Source organism: Mycteria americana, chromosome 6 (genome assembly GCF_035582795.1).
Source record: "Mycteria americana isolate JAX WOST 10 ecotype Jacksonville Zoo and Gardens chromosome 6, USCA_MyAme_1.0, whole genome shotgun sequence".
NCBI lineage: Eukaryota > Metazoa > Chordata > Aves > Ciconiiformes > Ciconiidae > Mycteria > Mycteria americana.
The window spans coordinates 32,125,187-32,144,530 of NC_134370.1; the positions used below are offsets into that span (position 1 = coordinate 32,125,187).

A 19,344-nucleotide genomic window follows, 5' to 3' on the forward strand; every position below is an offset into this window, starting at 1 on the left:
CACCATCCATGTGTAGATAGTGCACACTCTCAAATCCAGTAATAATATGTAACATGCCAAAGAGGTTGAAGGATCTGTACGTTTTTGCATAAGCTATAGACAAAGTATTTGTCAGTCCATAGCACAGGTATTTTCATAGTGGACAGTAATATTATAATACACCATTTTGTTAACTCATCATTTGAACTATGTTGATATTAGTAAAGGAAAAAAGTTTAATCTATTTTTGTTATAAACTTGTAATCTAAGCTATGATAGTATTTTCAGTATTTAGTAATACAGGCTGATGGTTCCAAAGTCTGACTTAAGAGTATTCAGTGCAACAGCACTTGCTAATATATCGACTATCTTAGGTATTTTTTTAAAAATGGAGTTTATTTGGCTCCATTTTGGCTCCAAAAGAGAAATTGTTTTGCCTTGTTAAAAATGAAAGTATGTCTGTTCTATATGAGGCCTGTGCTTACATACATGGCCTTGTTTCATGAAGGGCACTAATCCAAATTATTACAAGTACTAAATGCCAATTAATTCTCCCTTAGGAGTTATGATAAATGATTATTTTAGGGTGAAGCTATACATTTTCCAAAGGGTCTTTATCACAGCTATATTGACAGGACTTTAACTATGGTGGTATGCTTAGTACTACCCTGAAGTAGCTGAAGTATGTGCCGCAGCAGGTGCCACAAGTAGAACATAAATTTGCTTTGACATTAGAACATAGGGTATAGAGCGAGTGCAAGATTGTTTGATGGATTTAAAAAGAGCATATGTTGTGAATGGTGTGGAAAAGCAGGGCCTTCGGGGTATAGCATTAGAGCCAAAGCTAACTGAATTTGAAGAAATCCTGCCTCGTCATGGCAACAGTTGTTTGTACTTCATGATCATGAGGGTATCTGTCATTAAAGAAACATTTTGCCACCTCTAAGGGCAAAGCTCACTGAAGTGTAACCTCTTGGTGAAACTAAGACCAGAGTAATAAAACATGTTGTTTGAGCTTTAAGGGATACATTTCTGCCACAGAACTGTAAAAATTATATTTGCACCTATTTTACAAAATGTAAAACAGCTTACATTTATTTCACATTCTTGATAATGTCCTTTTTGTAAAAACTTAATCTTGAATTTTTGCACCAAATCCCAATGTCACAGGATGTTGGTAATCAATATACTCCTAGTCCTTCAGGCACAAAGTGGCACAGAAGATGACAGCTTTTACCAACCAAAGGATCTCTCTGCACCTATGACTTTATACGTCCTCAGCCTAGACTGACCAATTCACTCTAACAAAGTAGGAGATGAAAAGCCCCTCCTTGTAGCCATAGCTATACCTCCCTGCTGACATGCTTCTTGCAACCATAAGCATGCATATGCTCCTCCACTTTTCACAATGATTTGGAAACAGTCCATGTGGTTGTGATCTGTGCAACGAAGCTTCTCCTACAAGAAATTTTTTGCAGCTTCTAGTAGTTTTGGCCTTCGCAATGTCATTCAACAAAGATGTTGATTATTCCGTTCCTAACACCTGACCAATGGTACACCAGTATCCAGTTTTCATTTTCACAAATTATTACTGACTTTTCTTGATCCATCTGCAAAATCAATTTATTGCTTTGTATATGAATTAAGGCCACAGATAACTTGTAAAAATGAAGTGAAATATCTAACCAGTCTGCTTGATAGTCAGTTTATAGACTTGAGGTATGCCAAAACTGTAGCTAAAATTGAAGATCTGTGAAAAATAATGGAATCATCCCAAATGCCACTAGGAAAGCAGCCTAAGCAGCATATACGTTTCCCAGATTAACCCTAAAATATATACACAGCCAGAAAACCTCAACCTCATCTCTGATTAAAAAACTAGAGCTAGATTCTCAGGTATTAGAAAAAATACCACATTCTATGGTGTTCAGTCTCCTTAGTGGAGTTATGCTGGTTTATACCAGCTAAAAATATTACTCTTATCTTAGTGAGTGTAGCATTTCTCTTCCAAAAGGAATTTTAACTTCACGTTAAATGATATTTTTTCCAACCTCCTTTTATACACAAGTGATTGAGAACAGCAGTATTATCCTTCAACTCATAAGGCGCTCTTGACAAATATATTTCCCCTCTAACTTCATAGAACTAGTGGAATTATACCAGGAATAAATCTGTTCCAGTATCTTCAGTTACTCTATTTGGACACCAGTCATTTGCCTGACCTTCAGTGCAACGCTAAAAACAGAGTTTGTCTGTCATCAACAGCCAGTGAGATTTCAGATAAAACAGAAGTCATGGCTCCTGCAACAAAATTCCAGGAGTGTCCATCAAAGGCTTGCCAACAATAGCATCTCACTCAGTCAATACTTTCATACTTTGATAAAACTAAGAAAAAAGAAAAAAAAAAAGAAGATATTTGACATTTGGAATTGGGAATGTCACAGAGACTTAGTACTCAGTCTGAAGCATGCGAAACCAAAAGAATTCCTTAATTATACTCTACCTAAACTTTTATGACTTGAATAGCTTTGGTTCTTTAAAGGCCCAATCATTTCTCACACTATTGAGAATTTACTTTTTTTTTTTTTTTTTTACCCCTAGGGTGAAAGGGAAACATTTCTTCTTGCTACCAACACCAGAACATATTTAAAATAACATATAGATCAACACAAAGTAAATCATCTTTGTTCTAAACTCCAATGTAAATATTGTGAGCAAGCACTGAAGTGGAAGCGGGACTAATTATTCTCCAAGCTTCTAACTTCCTTGTTTAAATTAAAGTAGATTAACCTTGTATTCATTAGAATAGGAGGAGTGTTATAGAAGGATAGCTGTCAGGCAAGACTTCAAACTTCTCCCTTATGGTCCTATGCCAGTATGTAGGCTTACAGTGCTCTCTCTTCTTTCAGACTTGACCCTGGCATTTCTCTTGACATTACTCAATCCAAACTTAAACCTCAATATACTATCCCAGTCCTAGCAGGATATTGCTGAATGCTTTGATAGTTAAAGATGGGAATAGCAAAAATTACCAGTCATTTCCAAATGCATCCTAGATATCTATTAGTATATACATAGCTTGCTAACAACCTCACTATCTTGGAATATATGCTTACATTTCCAGTATTCATGCAGTTTGTCCAGTCTTGTAGTTATTTCTTACTTGGGTTTCTACTTAGAGGATATAAACAGCTACATTTATGGTAAGACTAAGGATAAGAGTGGGTTAGAGTGAAGCTAGCGAAAAGGATACCACATCATCTTTAACATAGTGTTCTCATATGACAAAATGGAAAATGTATATTTTAATAATAAAAAAAAAAGACCGGTCCCCTAGTCTCTCTCTCTCTCTCTCTCTAACTAGTCTTTGCAATGAAAATTAGCCATAAAAAACTGAAGATGGAGGTGTCAGAGGTAAGAACAGAAAGGAAAAAGACAATAAATTTCAAGACAATGTCAGGCATTACAGGAAGTGAAAGCCATATTTCAAAGCTAAGCAGAGGTTACGATTCATACTATCAATTTTTAAGTGCAGCTTATAGGCAGCTCTCAAACATGAGGCCATGGCACACTGTTACATTATCTGATTAAACTGAGAATTGTCACAGTGCAACCTATTTGCAATGCAAAGCGATATAAATCACCAGAGGAAGAGAGGAAAGTGTCAAGAGGCACAGTCAAACCAATGGCTATTTGTCCTTAGTGTCACAGTAGTGCCCACAAATTCAGTTGGAGATGCTGAGCCTGTTGGACAAGTTTTGCAAATTCATCCAAGAAGAAAACATCCATGGCCATCAAAACTGTTGTCTAACTAGGCAAGGCATGCAAAAAAGATTAGCAAAAGGAAATAAAGCACTACAGTTGGGAGAAAAATCCAAGTCTCTATGTTTTTGAATACTAAAGGAATTAAACTGGACAAAAAGTAGAGATACCATTAAAACAGCCTAGATTTTTATATATTCTGGTAGCAAAGCAAGATAAACTGAGCAAAATGTAAGTCATGGTGTGACAAATGACAGAGAAAGGATATATATATATTATTATATATAGTATAATATATATTATATCAAAAGTACCTGTTCATCACAGACATACGAAAAAAGAGCAGGAGAGATTCTTCTATAGGCCATTTGCATCCAAGGATAAATACAGAGGTCACAGGCAGTATACATTCAGGAGGGAAAATGGAGAGAACACTTCTTGCGTACCAACCAAAAATGTAAAACTAAGCTCAACCAAAAATGTACCAAGGACACTGCAAATCACCGCCACCTTCATCTGTTCTCAGGATTTGATATCTTTCTAAACAAACATGCTTTTAACTTGATTTCATGTTTCCTTTCTTTCCTTTTTTTTTTTGTTAATGGAAATAAACATAGGGATTTGGAGCTTTTAATATTATGGCTTTACTCAATAAATATATGAAAATATTCAAATAAATATCAAGAAACAATTAGATGTTTCAACTTCACCTCTTGAAGGTGGTCACCATCAGCTCTTGTAGGGCATTAGAATTTAGCCAGAAAAATGCTTTTCTCTTATGACACACTGAGAAAACTAATTTTTACTGAGTATCACATTAATGTAATTGTAGCAATGGTGGGAGGCTATGAACAGCTTTGGAAGATGGTGTGCATCCTCTTCTTTTTTCAGAGATAACTTTGGCAATTTGGGGGCTTTTCTTGCTAGTTCCTGATATATATTTTGTTATTGTAAAACTGGGTTGTCTGCAGTGGAAAAAGATAATATTCTAGAGAGTATTTCTATACATCTCTCTTTACAGCATTAGTATACCCCAGGACAGTGTGGATGTATAGGCTAGATAGCCACTACTCTCAGACAGTAGCTGAGAGCAGATACTTTAGGGGAAGATTAAAACTAAGGACTTCTGGCATCCAGGCCAGAACATTCACTGTGGATATTCTAAAATTAAATGCCAACAAGGAAAGTTTCTTCCTAAACCCTTTATCTACACATTGAACAAAGAGGCTTAACAAATCAACTACATGGCAAGACCTCTTCCTTGACCTCCTAACCTTGGTGATGCATTTAATATTAGGACCCAATCCAATTTTGCAAAACCAGTAGAGAAGGATTCAGACTTAATGTAGACAAAAAAGTAATACTGTTTAAGTCCTCTTAGCAATGCTTTCCTCACAGGTAACTCATCAAATATCCAGTTAATAAGGCAAATAATTGTGTTAAATTATATTAAAACTACTCCTTTGTGCTGTGTCCTGACCTATAAAGAGTTTTAATAAAACAAAAAAGTTACAGACCAAATTAAGTAATTGAGCTAAACACTCAGAGTGGCAAGAGAAAAAGACATTTACCCGTATCATCAAATGGCATGAAACTCAGATCCAGCTTTGAATTCCCTCCCCATGGGAAGGATCAGCATCTCACACTGTACTTATAAAATATAATACTGTACAACAGAGTGTCCTGCCTCCTTTCCAGGTTGTCTTTAGGACACATGAACTCCAGGGAATCGTGGGTGGAACGTATAAAAGATCTTATTGCAGCTGCTTGTACTGCACCTGTTCAAGGGATAAATAAAGCAGCTAAGTTCTAGTTTTGGTTTCATTCGCTGCCAGTCCCTTGATGTGCAAAGAAATGATATACCACCTCCTCATCTTGTCAATCATACGGTAAATACGTCTTCAATATTGTGGAAGTGATGATCACTTTTTTTTTTGTTGCCAGGAATGTTTCCACAAGCTGGGATAACCTCTATGACAAGTCACACACACTGGGAAAAACCAATGGCTCTTCACTTCATATTCTTCCAGACAGCAAGCAACCCTCTCCATGTAAATTATGAATCCTTAGACCTCTTCCCATTCTTACTAGGAAAGGAATTAGAATTGGGTCTACATGAAACTGATCTGAAATTAAAACTGGATTAATTCACAAATTCTCTAGAGCTTACAGAAGGTTTATTCTGCTTTGTTTTTTCCCCAACTTTATTCACCTCGGACTCTCAAAGCTAGAAACATGTTATCGTATTGTATAAAAGAAGAAATACTAGATCTGTTCGAGTTGAAGATCCAGACCTTTTTGACATGAGTCACTGAGGTCTTTCCATTGACATTTAGGACATACATGCACATCTTCACAGGGCACATTTTCCACAAAAGCTTGTTGTCGCTGTTACTCTGCAGGGCAGATTATTTTAACTCTTTTGCTCACTTGCCTATTTCTTTAGGTCACCTAAAGAATGTTTTCTAGAAATTCCATAAAGTAAATGATGTTAGCCTCAGAAGGTACAACATGGGCTTAGAAAAGATGCACATATTCCTGTGTTTTGCCATGAAGAACTTCTGGAAGTGTTGACAACCACTATCTGCTTGGGGGTTTTTTGTTTGTTTGTTTGTTTTTAAGAAGATTAATGTGACCTACTCTCTATGCTCAGCATATTTTCTTCAGAGAAAAAGTTGGCTATTACAGTCTAAAATGACATTTTGCAGGGTGAGGAAGCAAATCTCTGCAGAAACTTAAGCACAGAAATGCAGGAAAAGGGAATTGGTGATGAGCAGGACAAAAACATTGTTTTGTGGGCCATAGGATGTGTGGTTGTACAGGGAGGAAACTCTCTTAGAGGAATTCTCAGTGGAGATATACTCTATTCTCCACACAGAAATTATATTGGTGTTAGTTGCAGCTTGGGTTCCCCAACATAGGGTAAAGAAGACTATTTAATACAGCAGTGCATGTCATCAAACAAACAGGAAACCTCACAGCTACACACAGAGCAGAACTTCCACAAGGTACCCTGTTTTAGCCAACTCCTTCCTGCACCCTCACATCCTGCATATTCTTCCTCTTTCCCTTCACTATTCCGTAAGAGATTATAACACCTTGTGGAAGGGTCTGTAACTTTCACTTTCCAAATGCAGCCTTCATCTCTTTGTTCCTCCACTCACAGGGCACTTAATCTGAACATCATCAAAAGCCAGGAGCAAAGAAAGGATGGCAGACTCCGAGGAGGGAGAATGTGCGTGGTAGAGCAAGGAAAGGCAGGCAGGGGACTAAGCCCATATCAGCATCCCAAGCACATGGAAGGAGGAGACAGCAGAGTACCATCCCACATGGAGCAAGGAAGAATGACAAGAGCCAACGTTGGGGGTCTCCCACATGACCACAGCAATATCAGTACTCGTCCTTGCAGCCAACTGCTACAACTAAGGCATACAGTTCTCAAGTGTGGGACAGTTCCTCCCTCAAAAGAGAGGATAGTTTTGCTATGTCTCAGGGATGAAACAGCTGAACAATACTGGCATCCTAATAATCTGTTCACTCTTTCCATCAGGGGCTTACCTCCAACAGCCTGCTACCCACAACTCCACACACTCATCCTGAACTACAGACAGCTATATGCCAACACAGCACATACTTCAATTTTAGAAATGCTACACTGAAAAGAAGCAGTATCGAGCAGTAGGCAATTGAACTGTTCAAATAGATTTGGTTTGTTATTGTTCAAACAAGCTGTGACAGTTACAGACTTTTGACCACTTCTTGTCATCAAGAAAGCAAAGCAGACACATAATAGAGAGATCCTCATCCGCCCCACCCCATACAGTTGGCAAAAGGATTTACTCTTGAATAATTTTACATAATTTAAGTCAACAAGTGAGACAAGAATCTTCTAGACAGGAAAGCAATTTTGTCAGTAGGTCAGGAGGGTGCTTGTATTTTGCAACTCCTGTCAAAAAATTAGCAGAACGACTATCCATTTATTTCCTAAAGTAGCTAATCTTGGCCAACTCTGATGAAAGAGAACATCTTGTTTCGGCTGCCTATTTCTTTTTTAAACACCTGCCATAGTACCAACTGCCCTTGGCCATTTTTGAACCAGCTATGACTAGGTAAGGAGAGAATGCTGACATTCTCAAATAGAGCAGGATGGTCCCAGTGACCCCCAGGATCAAGAAAAGGCAGCCCAAATTCACCCTAATACCAGAGCATTCTGAATTGGCACTATGTACCAGAATCTGGGGTTACATGTAGTATTTTTGGAGTTTTGGATACCATGTCCCATTCCAGAAGCTTGAGGTAAATGTAGCATTCATTCCAATTCAAAATAGCTTCCTAAGTTACAGGATGCTTTAAATATAGCATGAGAATCCCACAGAGGCTTCTGAACAGTGTGCATGGCACCCTAACCAGGTATAATAAGGACTACAATGCCTTACAGTTATTTCTCTTCATGCCACAAAGACTATCTGTCACTAATGCTGGCTTTAAACTGAAGAGCCATAAATTGTTTAAAGTAAGTGTGTGTTCTTAAGCCTGTTACCTTTAATGAGAATAAGGGTTTATGTGTATTAACAAGTATGGCTAACCAAGTGAGGGAGCCAAAATAGCCCAGCAGCTGGAATTTGGACTCTGAGCAAGGGAAAGGAGGGGATACGGTGCATAGGAAAGGCTGAGTTCCTCCTAATCCTCAGCTGCCATTGCTACAAATCAAGTGTATTTGGAAGGATTTTGAGGAAAGGTTAAAACCTATTTAAGTACAGTGTCCAGGCACTGAACACCTGTGGCATAGATGATCACAACACCAGCTATGCATGTGGGAGGTGCAGAAAGTAACTCTACCCTTGCCAGGGGATTTGCACGCCTTTAAGACATTTGACCCATTACATCTTCCTAAAAGAAGAGCAAGATCTCATTGGCTTTCTGGAAAAATGGCTGCTAGCCACTGCTAACAAAAAGAGGAGTCACCTTGTATGAAGCATGTTCAGGATGCCATCTGGAGCCATTTGTAAGCTGGAAACTAATTATTTTCAGGGTACCTAATTCCAAAAAAACACAGAGTGCTTACACTCAAAGTCAGCGGGTGGAAAAAAGAAGTTCTTTCTTCCCCCTATAAATAAGAGCTGGGTGCTCTTGTTCCTGAAATCTCCCAGAAGAACACAGAAACAGCTTCACATTTTGGGGGAAAAAAAAAAAAACTCTTCATGGACCTGAAAATGAAAGTTTTTAGGGCTGTTCCCAAAGGATACCCAACAGTAGGGCTGGACTAAGCTTCAGGGCTCATATGATCAAGCTTTTATTTCACTTAGGCCCTTAAGTTATGATAGCAGCTAAGTAAAATACATTTTTTTTTTCTCATCTATGCAGCACATTTTGACAGGTGATACCTGTTTGCTTTTAAATATATGATTATGTAAATTATAGGTCAACAGAATGTGACTGAACAGCACGCTTGTTAACATTCTTGTCCTCACTCTGTACTGGCAAGAATTAAATTCTTTCTGAAGTGCCATTTATTAAGTATCATAACATACTTTTATCAAATTAGGATTTAAAAATTTAGACAAATGTAACAAAAAGCCTATTCTGAGATTTTGCTTTCAGGTAACCTTTTTATTAAGGCTTTAATTACACTACTATAGAAGAAACAGCCCTTTAACATGCTGTATAAGCCATCCTTTTTCAATTAGCATTATTCATTTAAAAGTATACCATAGCTGACATTGCCAGACACTGTTTTAAATTAATTTCTTTCCTCAAGATTCACAAATATTGATTTTTACTATGTTCAGCAAAAATTTCCCTCCCTCCTCTCCTCTTCCTCATGATCTTTCAATGGGGATTAATAATTTACTTGCACATTGAGCATCAAGCTCTGCCTGCAACAAAACCCAGTGAAAAAAGAAAAGCACTATCTCATATTATATTGGGCACTATTTAACACTATATTATGCATTAAAATGGTGGCATCTCAGGTACCTGTATGCAGAAACTTGTAGTTACACACAAATCAACTATATCAAATTGTGTTCTCAGCTAGCTTCAGTCTACTATGAATGCTAGATTATAAAGACCACCATTGCATTTTGTACACCATTTTGATACTTTCAGAGTGCTACTGAAGGGTTTTGGTTTTTTTGTTTGTTTGTTTTTTAAATACCCATATTTTAGAAAGTTATAAAATAACATACTTTTTATGCTACTAATTAGACAACAAGGGTGACCAGACAGGAACTGCTGTTGCTAATATAGAAAGTTAATGCTAACGTATTTGCAGAGCTAATTTCCCTCTTTGCATTCCACTTGCTAGAGAACATTTTGCAATAATATATTCAGAATGGAGCTAATGACAGGGTTATCTGCTGTGTTATGAAGACAGCCATTTACTCAGTTCAGACATCAGACAGTAATAAAAAGTTCTACCTCAAAAAAACTTATTGTGCATTTTAATTATAAAGCACTAACAGTTCAGCAGCTTTAAATTCATAATCTAATGGTTACCTCCTACTATGTTTACTAGTTCTAAAGGATGTGCAAAATTATAAACTTTAATAATAATTAAGTAAATCTGAGGACTTCCTGAAATACTACATCAACTATATTCTCAACTAAATAAACTCTAGGTCAAAGGCTGAGCAGTTTGTCAGACCAGAATATCCAGTTGACAGGGAACATGGTTAAAACAAGCAAAAAATTAACATAACTCATTTGAGTTATGGACCTGTTTCCTTAGGTTAAGAAATCTTCTCCTCCTCTTCCATAAAGACACAATAACTATGCTTATCCCCACTTGTGAACTTCTCAGTTTCTCATAGTTAATACTATGCCTCCTGTTCAAGGGAAGGGTTATGTTCCCCTCCCTTTTGCAAGAAAGCAAGCTGCAGAGTCACTATGGAGTGTGTTTTTGGCATGAGTAGTAAAACTGGCACCAATACTGATAGTATTTATAACTGAGTTGGTAACTGCATAGATGCTACTCAGCCCAATTATTTCATATGCTGAGCTCTTTTCACAGATAACGCCACACGAGCATTGATGATTCAGATACAATCACACCCCAAAGAGAAAAAGCTACATTTAACAGGTGAAATAAAGGGCTTCAAATCCACTGGTTATGTATTATGTGTCAGAATAGTCAGAGCAGCAGGTTTGATGATGTAACATCATTTAAGCCAGGACCTCAGCTATTACAGTCCATTATTCATATTAATCTGGCCTACATTCTAATAGGGATAAATCTTTCTCCTGAAATTCAAAGCATGGGCAGAATTGAGAAACAGAACCTTAAATAGAGCTATGCATATCTGCACAGGTACATAACACTCCTTATATACCTCTGGCCTTCAGCAGTGAGCTTAGTATTTAGTGACTACTTTAATCACACAAACAGGTAAGAGGGGTTGCCTTTCAGTTTCAAGCACATACTTGATTTAAAGGAGAAATAATTTGACCAAGACCTGTAGTTAGCTCCATATCCTTCCTGAAAGTTATTTGGTCCAGTATAGTACATGCATTCAAATCACATTGCATTATGATGCTAAGATTTAAATAAAAATAATAATAAAAGGACTCTGTCCCCCAAAATTCCGAGTTTAAAGATACAACAAGCTGCATGGATTTTTCAGAATGTTTTCTGCAAGGAAAGAAAACAACAGCTTCTTATATCATGATTGTTTAACCAGAAAGGAAAAAATAGTACATCTTGTGCTAGAACTGCTTTGTATTACAAAAATCAGGTATTTGTTGAAATCAAACCTTCTCTTAAAGTGTTAGCAGCTTAGGTTAAACATCCATTGGGATTACTCCTCAGACCTGCTATGGTATTTTTGATCAAGACAAGGAATGTTGCCTACCTCAGAATAACTAATGCCTTACCTCTTAGACCACCTGCACAGCCAAGTTTAAACCTGCTCTGCTTTATTCAGAGCAGAGACTTGAATCGAGTCCCCAGTATCCAGGGATGTTCTGATTCCCAGGCCCCAGAACCCATCTCTTTCTCTGGCCCCATAAATATTATTTAAAAAGAATGCAACTAGAGAATTTGCTCCCTCCCTCCTTGTCCAACATACTCATGCCACTTCTGTTTGACGAGAGATGCAACCATATCATACAAATGCCCTATATACTGAACTGTCATTTATAGCGTAGATGCTGACTACTGGAACATCTCAAATAAACAATACCAAATCAGGAGGTTTAGGAGTTACTTGTAGGGTTCAGGCTCACAGAAATGCAATCATTTCTGATAACTGGCTGTAAACATACCAGAATTGGCTTGCAAATTAGTTTGAAAGCAAAGATACCATCTAAAGTAACTAGCACTCTCTCATGATACTGACACATCCGTACATATAACAAATGGCTGTATGTAATAAAATTCAGAATGCTGTAACTTTGGATGGGGTGACTCTGTTGCTCAAGAAGTGATCTACAAATTAAGCAGATTATGCCAAAGCAATGCTGACGCCCACAGAACAGTTGTTTTATCAACAATGTATAGGAAAGTTTTGGAGTGTTCTTAAAAGTCAGCCTGGAAGAATTTAATATTCCTCTCACGAGGAACTATTTTGAGTTAAACTGTAGAAGACTGGAAGAATGTGAAACCACCCATGCATAAGAAATTACTAGAGCTTATCTAGACATAAGACAGTCATTACATTAAATGGCTCACTCCGCCTCTCAGAAGTTGACTCAATGATGTCATTTGAGTTTTGGGGAAAAAGGAAACATCTCTACTGAACAGTAGTTACAAAGGAAGGCTTTTAGAGGACATGTGACTTACCTGTTAGTTGTGTAGAATATCAACTATGATAAATACTAATCTATGGCTTTTAGTATTGTGAAGGACTTCACATTTGGAGATGAAACAAAACCTCTTGAAGTTGCAGTTGTAGCTGTAAGACAACTACTCAGCAGTTTGAATCACCTGTTAAGCATCCATCTCTGGTGAAGTGGAGTCAGCATTTCAAGGGAACTTGTTAAATTTCTTCAGTTGAGTCAATACAGGTACACTTCACTCTTCTGATTACAATTTATGTACAGCACCACATGGCCATCATCCAAATGATAGTTGCCGAATGCATAGTGCCTGACCCGGATAATCTAAGGTTTCCCTGCCTTCAAGAATAGAAGAAAAAAGCCAAGAGGGACTCCCTTTGCCCATCACTTGCCTTGTTGTAAGGCACTGATACCCCATATGCAATAAAGCCAACAGGAAATGAATATGCTCACATAGCTCCTCTAAAGGAAACGCAGTCACAGTGAGAGATTGACATATGTATGCTAGGGAGTGGAGGAGAGACAGGAAGTAATCAGGAAAAGATGCTGGTAAAAGGAAAGAGCCCAACAGATGTGATAAAAGCCTTCCTATTCATCCAGACACATGAACTGTGAAATGCTAGAATAGGGTTCCCCCCCCAAAGAGCTGTTTTAAGGCTGCTTGTATCAGAATAAGTATACAGATCAGCTAATTTCATTTTTTTCCTATTAGTGTTTGCCATTTCCCCTCACTGTGCTTATGTCATCACCAGATTTCAACATCTTCCTCACTTAATAGAATAAAGCCAAAATAGTTCTCTAACAGCTTTGTTTGGTTTAAACACTGTCTCCTTCAGCTTCAGGATCTGGCTTTTGATTTGGAACCCAGGAAACATTAAAAAAACCTTCTATTCAGAAACACAAAACTGTATGGATAATCACAGAGTGAATATACCAGTCATGAGTTACTGCACTATTCTGGATAATATTTCTACCACCTCAGATGATGATAATTTTTGCATACCTTTCAGCTCACTGCATCACCTGCAAGCCAGTCTGTCTCACTAGAAAAGCTTGCTGTTCAGCAATAATCATTCACAAATATATGAAGAGGCTCCGCTATTGCGTCCATCCATGTACAATCGTACCATCTTAGGTAACATGGCAACACAGCACTTACATAATTAACTATGCCTAAAAGCCTTCTTACAGAGGATTAGGTCTATAAAATTAATGAATTCTGCTTGCTTCCAGACAGTTCCTGCAAGTAGTAGGAGAAAATAACCTGCTTTGCTGCCCAGGTCAATTTGGAAAGACCAGATTTACGCATATGATCACGCCACTGGTGACAGCTCTTAGCACTGCCAACAACCTCCAAGTCTCATTCATTTCAGTACGACTGACAGATGCTCAGCTTTACTAAGAGTTTGTCAATACTGTTTTCCTACCTCTGCTACCTGCCCGTGACATCTCATGACAGAATTTTTTCTAGAGGGTAGGATGGTCTCCAGGGTGGGGACTGGAAAATTATTTTTAAAATCTTCCCAGATTATTTTCTAATGCCATTGTTAAAGGAGTGTGAAAGCTGCAGAATGACCTTAACTCTTCACTTGTTTTTTGTCTCCTCTTTTCCTGTCCCCATCTTCCTATGTTAGTCAGGCACTTATTTTTAGATAAAGAACAGATAAGCAGAACAATCCATTTCAGGGGAACACATCTTCACCTGTCACCCAGCTGACTGACTGCGACTCCTGTGTCATATGCTGTTAACTATTCAGCAGTGAGCTGATCACCTGGACCTACCTGAAGGGAAGAAAATACAATGTCTCAGACAGCATTTTAAAGAGTCCTTTAAAACTGAACTGTTGTGCCAAACAGCTCTGAGTAATTCCCTTCCTTGCCCACTGCTTTAAGAGCATTTTCTGAACAAAAGCATTAGCAATGCCACAACCTTGTATTGCGCTTTTGTCAGTAGGCTTCAAAGACCTTCAGGTTTTCTCCCCTGCTTCTCAGGTAGAGAAGTGCAAGCTGAATGGGAATTGTATGGGGCTGGCTGACAGAGTACAGGTCAACAGACAGCTAAGCCACAGCTCTAGTTCCTAAATCCAGGGTGCTCACTTTATGTCTAGGTGTGGACTAGCTTCATACTGACACAATACTAGCTTCCCCTTTCAGGAAGGTCCTTGGAAACATGCAGGCATAAGACTATAAATGGGATGAACAATCCCGGTGTGGTAGACTGTTGCCATCATCTTTCTCAGGAGCTCAGAGGCAACTCTCTCATGGCATGACTTGCAGCATGACAGAAGAGCACAGAGCCTCCAGAAAAAAGGATGAATCTTTTTGTTCTCGGTAGCCCACTCACAGACAGTCTTATTGCTTGGGGACAGTTAAGAGTATAATGAGCATGTCTGCACGTAAACCCTATCTGCCTGCATAGAGGGATACTACGCATATGTAGGCAAAAGGGCCATGGCATGCCTGGTATTAAAAGCAATTGTAAGACCCTTTAAGTTGAAGTGTTTGGGGTTTAGGACTCATCTTGCCATGGAAAGTCTAATTCCATCTCAGGGCAGCTGTGGATCAAAACCAGTCCATACATAAGTGTACGGCATCCACTGGCAACATTTAGAACTGTGTGCTCTGCCCAAGAAGGGGATTTTCCTCACAGTTATCTTCCCTTCCCTACTCCCCCCCAAGAATATCTTGAGAATGTAAGTACAGCTTTCCTTTTCCCCCATGGTATTCTGCAATTATGGCTAAGTTCACAGCTCAACTCACTTATGACTGCAAATTGCTGATTAAGGGGAATAGCTGATCTGTTTGGAGATATATTTATGTGAAAGATGCTGAAGAAAAAATGGACTTTAAGAATATTATCATCAAAAGCCATGTATTACACTGCGTTCCAATTAAATAATATCACAACCAGCAGGCGTTCCTACTCCACCTCCCTCTGAAAGAGGCTATATTCATTTCTGCATGCCTGCTTTTCCTGTCTAAGGCAGGCTACAAAATCCAATCCCATCCCAAAGCAAGGCTCCCAGCTAAAAACTGGGCCTCACTGGGAAAGAGTTCAAAACATTTAACAGTGCTTTCTGACACTTCTACTGCTGGAAATGCAGCCAGCTGTGTGAAGAGGTAATTCCTCCACACCTCTGGGAATCCAGCCATTGCAGATTCACTCTTGCTCATCATATGCTCTCAAAAGCCCCACGAGAATCATATAGCTTTTGGGCATATCGAGTATATTTTAAGAGATCATAATCTGAGAAAATGGGTTCTTTGGGAAACAACTGGTTTTTAATTTCTGATTGTGTCATATACAGTGCAAGTGCCACAGCCCCAGCCCTTGACTGACAGACTCTAGGTATGACTGAATTACTTACAAAAAAAATAATCAACGCCATACAGTGCAGGCTGCGAAGTGTCATGAAAATGCCTACAGAAATATCTTGGCACCTCTCTGTACTTACCTTGGATGGGATTAGGAAAGAAATACCGAAACTATTTACCAGAGTGAAATTAGTATAAGTTTATGAAGTGAGTTGATTTTTGTGGGCAGGGGTTTTTTTAGTTGTTTTTTGCTTCTTTGTTTTTAATAACACTGACAGAACAGCCTTCTTTGCAATCACTATGCCACTTCTGTAAAAGGGGTTATGAAAAGTTTCTCTCATCATCCTAGGGCTTAGTATTAAGGTAAATGCGGCTCTATCTTCAGAAAAAGGAATATTGTGCATAAGAATAAGGGAGATCAAATAATACAGATCTTTACAGTATGAATATGAAATGCATAGTTAAGATTTCAGAAGCTCACTGATGACTCTGAATCATGATTGTTGCAGGGATATCAATTTGGTACCCACAACTTAACAGACTGTAGTTTTCGTTATGAAAAAAACAGTTTTCAAAGTAGTGTAGGTGGCTTTTTTTGCAGTGGAGCAGACCTTTTGTTTGCATTCTATTTGTTTATCTGATTAAATCATTCCAGTATTCCTTTTAAACACTCTTATGCAAGTAACCTCTCTTGTCATTGCACAGCAAAATAAGCCTTCTGCAGGTGATTGGTGGAGGAACCAAGATGTCTCTAAAAAGATCTGAACATCCTGCAACAGATTTGAGACTATCAGAAAGAAAAAAAGGAAAAAAAAAAAAAAAAAAAAAAGAGGCAGGAGCTGCAAGCGGTAGTAGAAAGCAGAGTTCCCAAACCAGAAGTTACACAGAACTATCTAGTTTGATAAGTGAAGGGTTGGTAAGGCAAACGCTTACAAATTTCCTGAAAACCATCCAGTGCTAAAAACTGTTAAGAAACTGAGCTAATTCAGGTAACAAGAGCACTCCATTGCAACACCTTAAAATATTGCTCTTAGGAAAAAAAAAAAAAAAAAAAAACCCACAAAAAGACGGCTAGGAAATAAATGGACTAATCTGTAATCGAGATACACCAGGTAATTAATTATTAAATCACATGCTGTTTGTCAGCTGCAAATGGAAGGCTTCTGCATAATTTAAGACCGTATTTTAAGCACTATTAAGTCTTCTGCTTGACATGTCTAATTTTCATCCAATTATTGCTCCCCACCCAAAAGAGGAGACGTATCTCTATCTTTGTCCAGTTTTAACTCTTAGACGTCACAAATTTATAAGCAGCTACATGTTTATTTTCTGGAAATATAATTTTATATTCCCATTCATAGTTGTTCTACTCCCTTCCCCCCAAACAGACAGCACCATTGAGGCCCCTATCAGCAGAAAAAGAGACAACACTGTACAAAATAGAACTGGAAGCTTATTTAAAAGAGACAGTATTGTCATTCTTAAAAATATACTAACCAGAACTGTCTTCCTGAGGCATCATCAATACCAGTCTGTACCTTGAACTGGTATATTTAAAGTCCACATTATATTCTCTTTATTCAGACCTAGCTGCAAAGGTCCTCTATTTTGCTAGGCCAGGTCAGAGTGTACATAGGACCAGTTCACTGCTATTTTCCAACCTAAACAAGCTCAACAAAGTTTTTTTGCTCACTTACTCTGGAGATGGTCAAGGGCATGTTGAAGTCCTTGCCCCCTTGCAGTCGGAAACCCCATGGTCCAGGTCCATTCAGAGTCACGCTGTAAGCCATTCTGTACCTCTTTCACAAGGCAACAAGGCACTGCAGAACAGAAGGATGGGGTAGACAGAGAAAGCGTGAAAAAACAGAATGAAGAAAAGGGAAGAGGTTTGTATAATGAAAGCAATTCTCTTTCTGCCTTGCCTGTTCAGTCGTGCTGGGATATCACCTAAGAATAGATGGGAGCTATAATGCAGATGCTGATATCCCAGCTGAGTAGGGCCCATAAAAGGTTTGTAACCAGACACCTACCATGCAAAGACTTCATGACTCAGAGGTCTAATATAGCCCCCAGGGAAGGGGACAGATCTTTCTAGGCTTCTCAAGCCCCTCTTCATGCTCAGTTATTTTATGGGCAAAACACATTTTGTAATAAAACAAGCAAACAAAATCCCATGCTAAAATCTCAAACAGCCAAATCTCTTTACTAAACTGTTAACAACTACATAGCCATTTGTAACTTCTGCTTCAGAGCATATGTTTATTGCACCATGATATATAATGTACTACAAACAAGTTCTTTTTACATACATCTTTCCATATGTAGCAGCAAAGGCACCAAAAAAAGTGTTTACCTTCTTTTGCATTGGTTTGTTAAACTGAAAAAAGTATATACGACATGCATTTACCATCACAAAAAAACCCCCACAACTTTGTGTTTGGCTCTTGGTTCCATAGCCCTTGCTTTCTCAAGGGAAAATTAAAAATTATTCTCTTTGAATGCAGATAGAGGTTATTTGGGTTATGGGTTATTTCTAATCAGCATTTAATTTCTGTGGCAAAAGCATAGTTTCACTATATACCTGTCTCACTATTTCGATACAAGTCTTCTAAAGGCATGACACTTAAGTGGAAGACTAAGAATACAAATAGCTAGCTAACCGCTTCCTTAATTCATTCTTTGATTTGTCATAGTTTATATTCCAGTTGTTAGGTGTTCCATAAAAATTTATAACCCTTGTTCAGTAAAGCTGGATAGCATTTCTACCTTAGAGTGGGAATAGCTAAAATACAGAGAACAAGCAGGAAGAGGAGAAACTGTTGGCAGAACTACAGATATAAACAAAATGCTTCTGCTCTAAGGATAAATTTATAAACATTAAATAATGCTCACCCCTTTCAAGTCATTAATATGTGCAAGACCTCCAGAACCACTCTGCTGTATCTTTGCAGCATCCCTGCCTTTACCCTCCAGTTACAAAGAAATTCCCATTACATTAAGGTGAAAAAAAAAAAAAGCATGGGTTCTCTTCTGATAATCAAAAAACCAACCAAAACCACATAATGCACTAGAGTGAGGTAGCTCAGTTTGAACGCTGATAACAGGTCACTCCGCCCATACACCTACCTTAAAACGTGATAGAAAAACTGATGGTGAAATGGCAGAGAGCAAACACTATCTTTATCTCAATCTTTATCTGAGGAGATGGTCAATAATTTTTCAAAACCATGAGGCAATAGAAGTGTTTGCTTAGTATTCCCAGTGGCAAAAAAGCCATTTGTACAAAAGAATAATTATGCTCCACACAGACACTAGACTGAACCATACAACCAAATTTTTTTTAGTCAGAGGTCCAAATTAAACTACAGCAATTCACATGGATTTGAGTGAAAGTTGCATTCAGCCAGTAGAACTGGCCCAAACCAAAATCAACACATATAGCAACATACAGCTTGAAAAGAAAATGGGTTTCTGATGTCTCACAAATACCTTGAGGGCACATTTACATTAACA

The 19,344-nt window shown here is 38.2% G+C and overlaps 1 protein-coding gene across 5 annotated transcripts in view; it reads right to left on the reverse strand.

Annotated features, from left to right (window-relative positions):
* Window positions 1–19,344, reverse strand: part of LDB3 (LIM domain binding 3) — a 135,383-nt gene that overhangs the window by 111,108 nt on the left and 4,931 nt on the right. For all 5 annotated transcript variants that reach the window (XM_075505250.1, XM_075505248.1, XM_075505247.1 and 2 more), the window contains one exon: window positions 17,529–17,651. In XM_075505250.1, the coding sequence (XP_075361365.1) occupies window positions 17,529–17,621 (93 nt within the window). In that variant the 5' untranslated portion in view covers window positions 17,622–17,651. Of the gene's footprint in view, window positions 1–17,528; window positions 17,652–19,344 lie in introns of those variants that run through there.